This window comes from Peromyscus leucopus, chromosome 22 (genome assembly GCF_004664715.2).
Source record: "Peromyscus leucopus breed LL Stock chromosome 22, UCI_PerLeu_2.1, whole genome shotgun sequence".
Taxonomy (NCBI): domain Eukaryota; kingdom Metazoa; phylum Chordata; class Mammalia; order Rodentia; family Cricetidae; genus Peromyscus; species Peromyscus leucopus.
In genome coordinates this window covers 7,594,265-7,607,436 of record NC_051081.1, presented here as the reverse complement: position 1 = coordinate 7,607,436, position 13,172 = coordinate 7,594,265, and the positions used below count along the sequence as shown (strand labels likewise).

At 50.8% G+C, this 13,172-nt stretch overlaps 1 protein-coding gene across 11 annotated transcripts in view; it reads left to right on the top strand.

Moving 5' to 3' along the window:
* Wiz (WIZ zinc finger) overlaps positions 1 to 13,172 on the top strand; it is a 28,164-nt gene that overhangs the window by 2,126 nt on the left and 12,866 nt on the right. For 6 of the 11 annotated variants that reach the window (XM_028860770.2, XM_028860767.2, XM_037197906.1 and 3 more), the window contains exons 3-5: positions 6,089 to 6,161; positions 8,733 to 10,849; positions 12,001 to 12,324. In XM_028860770.2, coding sequence (XP_028716603.1) covers positions 6,089 to 6,161; positions 8,733 to 10,849; positions 12,001 to 12,324 — 2,514 coding nt within the window. Of the gene's footprint in view, positions 1 to 6,088; positions 6,162 to 8,114; positions 10,850 to 12,000; positions 12,325 to 13,172 lie in introns of all 11 variants that reach the window. The other 5 variants (XM_037197908.1, XM_037197907.1, XM_028860772.2 and 2 more) reach the window with 2 other exon arrangements.

Here is a 13,172-nt window from a genome sequence, read left to right as displayed (position 1 = left end):
AATACCCATACCAGCATCCCGAGCTCTGCACAAAGCCCTCTTGCTCCTCGGAGGCGACCCATTCCCATCAGTCTATCTCACTCAGCTCCTTCTTGCAGTCTTGATGGGGTGTAGCTCCTGAGCCATGGGCCAAAACAGCTTGTGCCCTCTAGTGGTAAGGTAGAGACTAGGGCGTTAGAGATGCCTGTCACCCCTTTCTGCCTTGGTCTACCCAGTACAAGGGTAGCTCTCACGCTGTCCCTACCTCACACATTGTTGTTCATTCATTAAATACTGAGCACCTGCTGTGTGCCAGTTTCTGTTCTGGGTGCTGGGGAAAATAATCATGACAAAGAAGCAAGAGTTCCTGTCCTCTAGGGGTTGGCATTCTAGAAGGGGAGATGGACAACAAACCATTGAACAAATGTCATAGGGGGAGGTGAAGACGGAGGCTATGCAGATATTAAACAGAGTGCCAGGATCATGCCTGGGGGACCTGGGAAAAGCCTCCTGAGGAAGTGCTATTTGAGGTAGAGCAGGAAATGAATGGTGGGAAATGCCTACAGGGTGGTGGGAGCACTTGGTGCAAAGGCCTGTGGAGGGAAGGAGCCTGGCATGCCTAAGGACCTAACGAGAATCTGATGTGACTGGGGAATACTTCTCCCTTCATCTCCCTGGTTGTCCCCAAAAAAACACTGGCTCCCAAGAACTTCCAAGCACCTCTTTGGTGGTTCCTATATGCCGAATTCTTTGTGTGACCTTTGTAGAGATAGCCTCAGGTGTTCATTATCTCACACTAGAAATGGGGAATCCAAGACCCGAAGGAGTGAAGTCAGCATCCCAGAGTCACAGAGTCACAGGGTCAGGCAGTAATGTGGCCTCACAACCCTCCTCCTCCTCCTTTATTTTTATTTTTATTTTTTGTAGAACTGGAGATTGCACCTAGGCCCCTGCGCACTCTGCAAACACTGTTCCACCTAGCTCCATCCCAGCCCTTCTTTAATTTTTAAATAACTTCTCTTTCATCCAGTTGTTCTTTCTTTCTCCTTGTGTTTTGTTTTGTGCAGTCTCCTTGTTAAGCAAGCACTGTACCACTAATCAACATTTTCAATCCTCATCTTATTTTTTTTATATATATATTTTTAATGGTATGAAAGTATGCATGTGGATATGTGCACGTGATTGCTGGTGCCTGCAGAGGCCAGGGGCATTAGCTACCTGGAGCTGGAGTTACAGACAGTTCTGAGCCACTGGGCCTCCTCTTTTTAAGTTTTTGGTTTTTCCATTATTATTATTTTATATGTATGTATGCTTTGTGTCTACGTGTATGTCTGTGCATCTCCTGCATGCAGTGCCTTCAGAGGCCAGAAGAGGGAGTGAGATCCCTTGGGATTGGGGTTACAGGCAGTTGTAAGTTGCCATGTGGATGCTGAGTCCTCTGGAAAAGCAAGCAGTGCTCTTAACCATTGAGGCGTCTCTCCAGTCCCTTTTTTTGTTTTTTTGGTTTTTTTTTTTAGATTTGTTTTTGTTTCTTGAGACAGGCTTTCTCTGTACCCCTGGCTGTCCTGAACTCACTCTGTAGACCAGGCTGGCCTTGAACTGAGAAATCTGCCTGCTTCTGCCTCCCGAGTGCTGGCATTTTACAGTTGTGTGCCACCATGCCTGGCTTCTTCTTTAGTTTTTGAGTAATTTTTCTTCTTTTTTCTCCTTTCCGTTTTCTTTCTTGTGTTTTGTTGTCCTTCCACTCAGCCCCGTTCCCAGATCCCTTTATCCGTAGCCCCCATCTGTACTTTTGAAGCTCCTTGGTCTGCCCAACAGTACTTCTTGCGATGCTCAGGGATTTATGAACCTACCTTCATAGAGTCACGTAGAGAGGGGACTAGGCACGGGCCATCCCTGTGTCATGGACCCCTTTATCTGGGGCAGGGAAGATAAACACAAACCAAGAAGCAGAATGAGGAAGAAGCAACCTGAGGGAGAGGCGGAAGTTATCCAGACAGAGAGCCCTGACTTGTAAGGGTTTGGAGGGACTGCTGGCACCTGCCGGTGTGAGGCAACAGGGGGATGGTGGGTAACAAATCCTGAGGGCAGAGGGTTATCCCTGCGCTGTCTCCTCCTCGGGACTCAGGGAGTAGCAGGACTTTATCCCAGGTCACACAGCTAGCCTGAGCAGGGCTGGGGCTTGACTCTGTGGGAATTTAAGAAATCTATAGCTTCCAAGGGACTGGGCATTTATTCTCCATGTGGCATATGACCCAGGCTGGAGAGATGGGGAAGGTAGGTAGGTAAGTAGGTAGGTAGGTAAGTAGGTAAGTAGGTAGGTAAGTATGTATCTTCACCACCCCATACTCTGACTGGAGAGCAACCAGGGATTCGTGTGTGTACCTATTTCACAGCCTAGGTAGGAGGAGAAAGAGGCCACCAAGAAGAACCAAACCCATGGGTTCCCTGAGCAAATGGGAGCATAGGTGGGGGGTGGCTGCATTGAAGCAGGATCATAACATGGGAGTTAGAGAAGGCCTGGATGTCTCTCCCACTGCCCTCTCAGCCTGCTTGACCCCCGCGCCCCACCTTCGTAGACTAGACGCTTGTCCTCTAGGAGTCTTGTGATGTCTATAAATAGGAACAGCCTCTGAGGCTGCTATTCCATCCTGAACCCTGGGCACTCCCTCATCCCCATGAAGCCCTCAGAGCCCCTCAAGGACTCCCAAGAATGGCACCCCCAAACTTCTCTGCCTGGACAAGGATATGCCCACTTCCTGCTCTGTCGTCCATTATGGCTCTCAGTCCGGACCCTGCCCAGAGCCCCATTGCAGTCCCATATACTGCTGAGGTGGGCTTCGCAGGGGCAGCAAAGTCTTGTGGGACTTCCATGTTCCACTCAGATCACTGAAGAGTCTGGTGCATGCCTGCCATTGTTTGGTGGGACAGGAGTCCTGGGAACAAAGAATGTGTCATTTCTGGATTCATGGAGGGAATGAATCAGAGCACGGAGAAAACAAGCCTGAGGCTACAAGTCTAGCCTCCAGCTTCCACCCCAGGACATCATCAAGCCAACCTTGACACCACAGAACACCCACCTCCTCCTTCCCCCATCGCTGTTTCTCTGGATGGAATTCTTCCTGTGATCTCATTGGCCCTCACCAGTGGCCCCTTGAAGCTGGGTTCATGGCTGTTTGCATGGTACTGAGGAGGAAACCGAGGCTTGGAGCCTGGAAGGTAACTTCTGGTGGTGCTGCTGGGCCTTGCACTTGGAGCTGTCTGACGTCAAAGCATAGATTCTTGGCTGCCCCGCCAAGCCGCAGGACGCCTGACTTAGAGTTTAAGTGGCTCGTGGACACCCTTTCCTCCATTTGTAAGCTGTCTCGGGGGACCCCACGTGGCAGGAGCCAGTAAGGGATTCTGGCACTGCCACTGACTCAGAGTTGCACCCCAGGTGCCTCATATGACCCACAGGGACTTCTGGATCCCCTTCATTGTGGAGGTGTCTGGCAAAGCCCTCACCCTCAAGGTGTCTCAGATATAGGTCCTGCTTGGTCTCCTTCCTCCAAAGTTGCTGCCACTAAAAATAGGAGCCTCGTTGGAGCTGCTCACACAAAGAGGCCACTGTGCCCCCCTGGCTCATGGAATTCTTAGACAACAGCCATTGCGCATAGCCGTCAAATCTGGGACACTCAGAATTTCAGAAACAGGACACCTGGGACCCTCAGACCCACATCGCTAGACTGTGCTGGGGCTGGTTAACCACTAATCGGTCACCCTCTCCTGATTAGCTCTCATCTGTGACATGTCCAGAAGAGACCCTGTTTCTTATGGTTGTTTTCCTAGCCCCCACTTTCCTCTCTAGCAACCCATCATAACTTCAGCCCTTAAATCCAAGAATATCCTGCTCCCTGTGGGTCTACCTCCATGGTTCTCAAATGGGGACACTCAGGTCCCACGGGGGACACTTTAGGAATGTGTGGAGACATTTTCAGATGACATGATTGCAGAATAGGTGGGTATTAGTGTCTTGTGGGCAGGGAGAGGCCAAGGACATTGTTGATCATCCCACAGTGGTGCAGGACTGCCTCAGCCCAGAGAAGGACCCTGTCCAAGTGTCAAGACTAAAGCCACTCTGCTCTTGATATGCAAATTTTTGTGCCCCTGCCCCACATTTGAGAGGCCATGCCATTGTTACAGCCCCTTTTGTCAGGCTCAGCAGACAGACCACACCTTCCTGACCACCCCCTCATTTTCATTCTTTTATCCCCAGTAGTCAGCTTTCAATTCCCAGGGAAAATTGGATGGTGGGGGATTGGAAGAATCTGTGCCAGCCTCGCCCTTTCTGGACCATCCTCAAATTGAGGTGGATCCAGCAATTGCATCTGTCAGGCCCTGGCCAGGGCACAAGTTCCCCCAGCGTGTTAACCTTGGCCCAGGCAATTGGCTTCCTCCCTGCTTGGCATGCTTGCCATGTCAGGCAAGCGTGGCGGGTAGAAGCGCAGGCCAGGATTCCTGTGGTGGTTCCAGGCATTGGCTCTACAGGCGGATAATGGAGAGTTGGCTCTATCTGTGTTGTTGTGGGGTGGTGGGCATTCCCAAGAAGGGATTCCATTCTAGGATTTAGGCCTGGAAAAGGGTCCAGAAGGCAGGCATAGGCCACACGTGGCTCAGGGTGGCCAGGCTTCCCACTCATGATCTGGCATGTGTTTGTTTAGTACTTGCATGCCAGGTGCTGGAATGCTGCCATGAACAAGGCTGCAAATGTCCCAGTTTTCAGGGGGCTTAAATGCTTACAGGGGACCCAGACATGCAGCTACCCACAGAGGGAACCTGGCAATACCTGGGAGAGCTGAAAAATAAATGAAGCAGATGCCAGGCATGGTGGCACAGGCCCGTAATCACAGTACTCAGAAGGCAGAGACAGGAGGATGGACGGACATGAGGCTAGCTTGGCTATAATCATGAGTTCTAGACTAACTGGAGCTTCATAGCAAGATTTGTCTCAAAAACAAAACAAAGACACATGTGGTGACTCATGCCTGTTATCCCAGCACTCAGAAGGCAGAGGCAAGAGGATTGTAAGTTTTGAGGTTAACTGGTCCCAAGAAAGACCTTGTCTCAAAAGCAAAACTAAGACTAGGCATAGGAATACACACCTATAGTTACAGCACTTAGAAGGTAGAGGCAGATCGGGAGTTCAAGGTCATCCTCAGCTACATATTGAATTGAAGGTCAGCCTGAACTATGTGAGACCATGTACCCACAAAAAAATAAAAATAAAAATAAAATAAAAACCAAACCAACCAACATAATCTAACTTAGTAGCACAAAAATGAATGTTAGGTTAAAAGAGAGATAACCATAACATCTCATTTGAGTAAGTAGTCCAAGAAGTACCAAGTGCAGAAGTCCTGAGGCTGCTGGACATAGTGGAGCACGCCTTTAATCCCAGCACTCAGGAGACAGAGGCAGGAGGATCTCAGTGAGTTAGAGGACAGTCTGGTCTATAGAGTGAGTTCCAGGACAGCCAGGGCTACATAGAGAGACCCTGTCTTAAACACTTACACACACACACACACACACACACACACACACACACACACACACACACGAGGGTGGCTGAGGCCAGAGAGAGTTAGGACTCAAACCTTCATAGGGGTGGGAGTTGGGGGAGAATGCAATCAGGGCACAGCAGCAAGAGTCCAGGAAAGGCAAATGAAGTTGGAGAAACCAATAAAGACCCAGACCTCAAGTGTATGCCATGGTGGCAGGTAGGACTCTAGCTTCTTCCTGTAGCTAAAATGAGAAGCATATGAGTTTTCCCAGGGTATGACTTAAAAACAAACAAACACTACCCTGGTTGCTGAATGTGGGGAAGGCTGGAAGGCAGCAAGTCCCTGGGGTCCTCCAGGAGACCTAAGGGGATTCCTTCAGAGAACCTCCTTTCAGGGTACGGGGATACGGAGGTCAAAAGCCTCTGAGGGATATGGTTGGGGGCCTATAGGGCCCTTCTGAGATGCCCCACAAGGCTCTTGGAGCTGAAGTATGGAGGGCCCTGGCCAGGGGAACCCCGGCCCTGGCCAGGGGGACCCCAGGCCCTCAGGGTCTCCCCTCTCTGTTGCAGATGGGCAGCCCCATCCTGGCCTCAGCGAAGCCCTCCCCTGTGCCACCTCCGCCACCCATCGGATCAGCAGCTGGTGAGTGCCACGCTGGCCCTGACCTCAGGTAGGGTAGGGGGACGAGCAGGTGTGTCTAGGCTCCATTGAAGCCCTCTGGGGAACGAAAAGGGGACAAGAGGGAATCAAGAGGCCAGGCAGGAGGAGGTGGCGCCCCATAGACCAGCCCCTGGGTGTGCACTGGGGCAAGGGGGGAGGTCTGATAGCAACACAGAAGGTCAACTCTCATTACCCCTGCCAGGAGCCAGGCCAGAGAAGGACAAGTCTGTAGGTTAGACCCTTGGAATCCAGTCTCTCTGTTAAGTGATGCTTAGATTGATGCTGTGCCTCTCTGAGCCTCAGTTTCCTCATCTGCAAAATGGAAAGTTAGCTGCCACAAGATATGTTTCACAAATTTACCTTGGGAACTCAAGAAACTTCGGTAGAGAACAGGAATCAACCCAACAGCCACTACTCTGATTCTTTGTTTGTTTGTTTGTTTGTTTGTGGTGCTGGTGACTAAACTCCAAGGAGGGAAGTCACATAAGGTCAATGCACGTGCTCTGCCATCTGCCCCCGAGTCACAGCCCCAGCCTTGCCACTCTTTATCAGAGTCTGGTGGGTCTAACGTATGACTCCGATAACCTCGAGATCCACAGCAGGTCCAGAACTGAGTAATAACTGTTGCGTTCTGGCTCTTTGCTACTGCACTGAGAGGATGGCCCTTTTCATAACGCACGACACCCATGGGGCTTAGAGAAGAGGCCCCGTGGCCTCCACATGGCCTGTCTGTACGACCTGTTTCCTCACCTGATCCATGGGTGCCATCAGTCTCCCCACCCCACCTTGTGAAGGCAGGCTCTTAAAATGAAGGGAGCCACACATCAGTAACCCCAGCACTCAGGAGGCGGATGCAAGAGAATCAGTTCAGGATCCTCCTCTGCTACAGAGTGAATTCAAGGCCAGAGTGGACCACTGAGACCCTGTCTGAAAGAAGAAAACATGTATATATATATATATGCACACACACATATGTATATATGTATGTATATGTGTGTGTATGTATATTGTATATGTATATGTGGGCACAATGGCACATACTATTCTCCCAGAACCTGGGAGTTTAAAACAGTCTTGCGTCCAATACCAGCCGGGGTACATAATGGGACCCTGTCTGAAATAAATAAATAAGCTAGCCCATCCTGGTAGTACAGATCTATAATCTGCAGCTACTCCAGAGGTTGAGGGAAGAGGATCTTGAGTTCAAAACCTAACTGAACTACAGAGTGAGTTCTAGCATAATTTAACAAGCTCCTGTCTCAAAATTGTAAAAAAAAAAAAAAAAAAAAAAAAAAAAAAAAAAAAAAAAAAAAGGGAAAGGACCTAGGAATGTAGTTCTACGGCAGAGTGTTTGTCTGCCGTGAACCAGGCCCTAGGTTTAATTCCCAGCACTGGGGGGACAAGAAGAGAGAACCAATCAGGAATGCTTAGATTAAAAAGTCCCGGGGTTGGGGATTTAGCTCAGTGGTAGAGCGCTTGCCTAGCAAGCACAAGGCCCTGGGTTCAGTCCTCAGCTCTGGGGAAAAAAAAAAAGTCCCAGAACCTGGTGTGGTGACTACACCTTTAATCCCAGCACTTGGGAGGCAGAGGCAGGCAGATCTCTGTGAGTTTGAGGCCAATCTAGTCTACATAATGAGTTCTAGACTACATAGTGAGACATTGTGTCCCCCTGAAAAGAGTTCTATCAGTCCCAAGGCTTACCAGGCATCAGGTGAAGTAAAGTGTTCCCTGATTCCTAAGCACTTGAGTTATACCTATCTTTACACTATATCTTGTTGTAGGGTCATAATCCCCATGGGAAAGGTTGGCAGGCTTTTAAATGAGCACCTGCCTTGTGTGATCGTTTTGCATTTGGTGACAACTGTCGAAAAGTTCCTTAGATATTGTATAAGGAAGACAAGATTCCTGACTCTTGGAAATCATCTCCATTTTTAGGATTGGAAAACTGAGGCCCAGAGGACACTTTCCTCATCTACTCTGACCTCCCAGCCCTACCTATCTCCCACCCAGGAAGGTCAGGGTCACTGGAACCATTAGTCACTCCTGACTCTGCCCCTCCAAGAGGGGAGGAGGTTCATCCTTTGAGCTGTCCTGCCACAAAGTTGACCTTCACCAAATTTGGGGGAGAGATGTGACTAAATCGCCACAGTTTGGGGAGGACCAAGACAGAAGCAGCCTGGAGCCCAGGTCAGAGCCTTGGACCCTCTCTGGGGAAAGGTGAGAGTTGACTGTACCACCAGATTTGGGGATGCTGTCTTGAGACTCTATCCCCCAACCTGTGGTCTCTGCACATTTCCCCAATGATGCAACAGGGCTGGGCTGAATGGACAGGCGCACCCTAAGAGTTGAACCTGGCTTTGATGCAATACCTCTGGAAAGGTCCACGTGGACTTCCGCACCTCTACCCTATTACTCCCAGCCTCTCCACAGTCACCCTTAAGCTGGATTTCAAGGAACTGCTCCAGCCAGCCTAGGACGACTCCCCATCACTACTGCCCTAGGGAGGGAGGCTGAGGCTCGCGCTAACCTATCCCCATTGGCACTTCCTTGCAGCTACTGGGATGGAGACAGCCTGGACTTTCAGCCGGGCTCCCCACCACCCCATCTTCTGGGCCCCTTCCCTGCATCCCTTGATGTTCAGGGGTCTTGGGAGCACCTCATGGTCCAGGAGGCCAGGGAGGGCATCCTGTCTGAGCAGAGGTTCGAGGACTCAGTTATTGTGAGAACTATGAAACCCCATGCCAAGCTCAAGGGCTCTAGAAAGTTCTTGCACCACCAGGGTGAACTGAAGTTCTTAGAGAAATACCCTCCAAGCCACCACAAGTTTGACTGGCTCCAAGATGCAGATGAGCAGGGGCCTCTGAAGGATGCAGGGTTACACCTGGACCTCCCTGCCCAGCCACCGACTGTCCCTTCCTTCAGGAGGGTAATTGTGCCAGTGGATGACACTCCCAAGACACTGGACATGGAGGTTGTGGGTACCAGAGAGGACCTAGAGGACTTTGCGGGACTGGCCCAGCCTTCTGAGTGGGGCCTCCACACATCAGCCTCAGAAGTGGCCACACAGACCTGGACAGTGAACTCTGAGGCATCTGTGGAGCGACTGCAGCCCCTACTGTCCCCAGTCCAGACGGAGCCATACCTGTGTGAACTGTTGCAGGAAGTAGCTGATGGGGTGGACAGCCAGGAGGAGGAGGAGGAGGAGGAGCAGCCAGCTGTGTTCCCATGCATTGAGTGCAGCATCTACTTCAAGCACAAGGAGCACCTCCTAGAACACATGAGCCAGCACCGCCGAGCACCAGGCCAGGAGCCCCCAGCTGACCTGGCTCCACTGGCCTGTAGCGAATGTGGCTGGGCCTTCACAGAGCCTGCTGCCCTGGAGCAGCACTGGCAACTACACCAGGCTTCCCGGGAGAAGATTATTGAAGAAATCCAAAAACTGAAGCAGTTTCCAGGTGACGAGGGCCGTGAGGCGCGGCTGCAGTGCCCCAAGTGTGTCTTTGGCACCAATTCCTCTAAAGCCTTCGTGCAACATGCCAGGCTGCATGTGCGTGAGATACTGCCCAGCCAGCAGGCCAAGGAACCTTTCAGGAGTGGCAGCCCAGTCATAGATGTTAGCACCCTCGTCTGTCCCTCCTATGGAGACTCCTCAGACCTCAGTACCTGCATCTACTGTGACTTCACAGCACCCAGCAAGAGTCTGCTCAGGGAGCACACAAGGCTCGTACATGCCCATGCCCACTGGGAGGAGGATGGCGAGACCTTTGAGTCAAACCTCACTAGCCAGCCAGGGACTAGCCAGGATACATACATCCACTTCCCTGATACTGCTACCATGGACTATTTTGGCAAATCTGAGCCTCTCTTGGCCTCTTTGTGGCAGGAGAACCCTGCTGGATATGACCAGGGCCTAGCCCTTCGCCTAGACCATCAGCAGCGAGGTGTGAGAGATTTCCCACTGTTAAACTCAGGCGAGCGGCCTCTCGGAAAGCTGGCCTTTCCTTCCCCTATGGCTTCTGCTTCCTATTCCATACAGCTCAATAGAAACAAAAGCACTGTCCATCTGCAGAGACGGGAAGACAAGAGTCACCCTTGGAGTGAGGAGGAGGAGGAGGAAGATGAAGATGTAGTGCTAACTTCTGAAATGGATTTCACTTCTGATAATAGGGCTTTTCCACCCCCAGCCATCCCTAGCCTCATCCCTCAGCCAGCCCTAGAGATGAAGCAGACTTTTCAAGATGCCCTGCAGGCAGTCGAGGCCTCACAGGATCAGCAGCAGCAGCTCCAAGGAATGGTGCCCATTGTTCTGGTGGCGAAGCTCAGGCCACAAGTCATGGCTGCAGCCAGCCGGGCATCCCCAAAGCTGCCCCCTGAGGAACTGGGGCTGGGAAGCACCCACCCCTTGGACTTCCTGCTCCTAGATACACCTTTGGGTGGATCACTGGGTCTGGACACACTCCTAGAAGGGGACACGGCCATGGCTCTAAAGCATGAGGAACGGAAATGCCCCTACTGTCCTGATCGTTTCCACAATGGCATCGGGCTGGCCAATCATGTCCGAGGCCACCTGAACCGTGTGGGTGTCAGCTACAATGTTCGGCATTTCATCTCTGCAGAGGAGGTGAAGGCCATTGAACGCAGGTTTTCCTTCCAGAAGAAAAAGAAAAAAGGTAGGGCATCGGCCTTGCTTTGGGAACCCACCTCCCTCTCTCCATGCCTGGGAGGCACAGAGCTGGACAGCAGAGTTCTAAACTTACTCACCCTCACTCTGAATCCTACTTTAGCATCCTGAAGGGGGAAATTGGGGGTCTCCCCTCTTGAGAGACCTGGGAGCCATGGGCAATGTCACCACCAAATGTTGGTGGATGTTCAGGGATGCCCTGGTCACAATGGCAGCTGGAGGAAGGAGTTTGGGCACAGCAGTCAGCCCCAGGCAGATAATCCCATTGATCCTTTCATGCAATAAATGAACTGGGTCATCTCTGTTCTGGAACGTGAGAGGCCCATCAGTGAGCTAGACAACAGTTCTGCTTTCTTAGAACTGGTGGCCCAAGCCAAGTAAAAGGACTCTTGTCGGGTTTCAGAACATAGGGGTCCTTGTGCATTGTGAAGATTTCCAGGAAAAGAGGTTCTGATTCCAGAGGGCTGCCTCTAGGGAGAACAACTGGGTAGTTCTGATACGGGGTAGTTCACAGCCCACTTGAGGAAGGTGCTAGTGTGGTGTTTGAGTGAATGAGAGTACACACACACACACACACACACACACACACAAACACAGGAGAGAGGAGAGACTTGCTAGAGTGTTGGGTAAGTGGTAGACAGCTAAGAAGCTAGGAAGTTATGACATCAAGTGACCAGGGCTTAGAATCTGAGAGAAGAAACCCTAACTCTACCTTGAGGGCTCAGAGAGGCTCCCATACATGGGCATCCCATCCTCTACTTGTCTATTTCTTTGTACAGCCTACATTTAATGTATAATACTGGAGCAATGCCAAGCAAAAGTAGACATGGAAAAGGTATCTATCCTGTACTCTCATATTGCAAACCCAGAGAAGCCTCTTCTAGGAAGATGTCCCTAATGCTGCCTGATGTGCAAGCAGGGGGTCTGAGAAATCAGACTTCCTGGAGGGTCTGGTTTGGGGAGGATGCATGAGCTGAAAGTTTCAGGCCGGGCAGAAGCATCGACAACAGAAGGGAAGGCAGGCATTCCAGGATGATCTGTAGAGGGGGAGAAATCCTGGGAAAGGGGTAGAGGTGGGGATGGAGAGTGGCTCCCTTCACCACTACCCCAGCCCAGGAAATCTGTGTCTTTTTTCTGCAGTGGCTAACTTCGACCCTGGCACCTTTAGCCTGATGCGATGTGACTTCTGTGGGGCTGGTTTTGATACTCGGGCTGGCCTTTCCAGTCATGCCCGGGCCCACCTTCGTGACTTTGGCATCACCAACTGGGAGCTTACCATCTCACCCATCAACATCCTGCAGGAGCTGCTGGCCACCTCGGCAGCTGAGTTGCCCCCGAGTCCCCTGGGCCGTGAGCCTGGTGGGCCACCTGGAAGCTTCCTGACTTCACGACGGCCACGCTTCCCTCTCACCGTGCCCTTCCCATCCACCTGGGCTGAGGACCCTGGGCCAATCTACGGAGATGGTAAGGGGAGGGAACAGGCCAGACTGGAGTCCCTACCCTTCCCCAGAGGTACAGAGGGATGGATGGGTGAGTTGGAGGGTATTCGCTCTGCTTTCCTGGAAGCATTTTATCTGCCTGTAATTTTAGCCCTCAGGCTTAGGCAAGAGGATCGGGGCCAGCCTGGGCTGCATGGCAAATTCCACGACTGAGCCAGGATACACAGTCAGACTTTTTTAAAAAGCATATTAACAAATTATCTCATTAGTATCTTGCCATATAGGGGTAATTTCTGTTTTATTCAAGGGCTGGTTCATGGCCCTTTCTAAATCCAATTTCTCAGTGAGTTCTTTCTAGAAGCAATGGCACTTTATAAGCACAAAGCCATTGAACTCCTTTCAACAATCCTATTAAGGTGGGTGTTTTCATCATATCCATTTTACAGAGGAGGCATCTGAGGCACAGAGAACTTAATTTACCGCCCCTAAATTATATAGCAAGAGAGAGCTAAGCTTTACAATCCAGGTGGTTGGAGAGCAAATTCTTTGTTCTGGAAAAAAAAAACTCCTATGTTGAACACTATATCCACTAGAACTTTGTGAGATGCCAGAAATAGTCTTTAACGATTTGTGCTGGCCTGGAAAATCACTACTGGCTACATGTGGCTATTGAGCACTTAAAATATGGCTAGTACTGAGCCACTGGTGAGCTTACTGTAGTGGATGGTACAGATCTAGAATCTAGATTCCAGCTGGGGATGTTGCTCAGTGGTAGAGTACATGCTTAGCATGGGCAAAACCCTTAGTTTGGTTCCAGGTACTCACTACAAAAAAAGAGTAGAATCTGGTCTCTTAGATTCAACTAGATTCAAC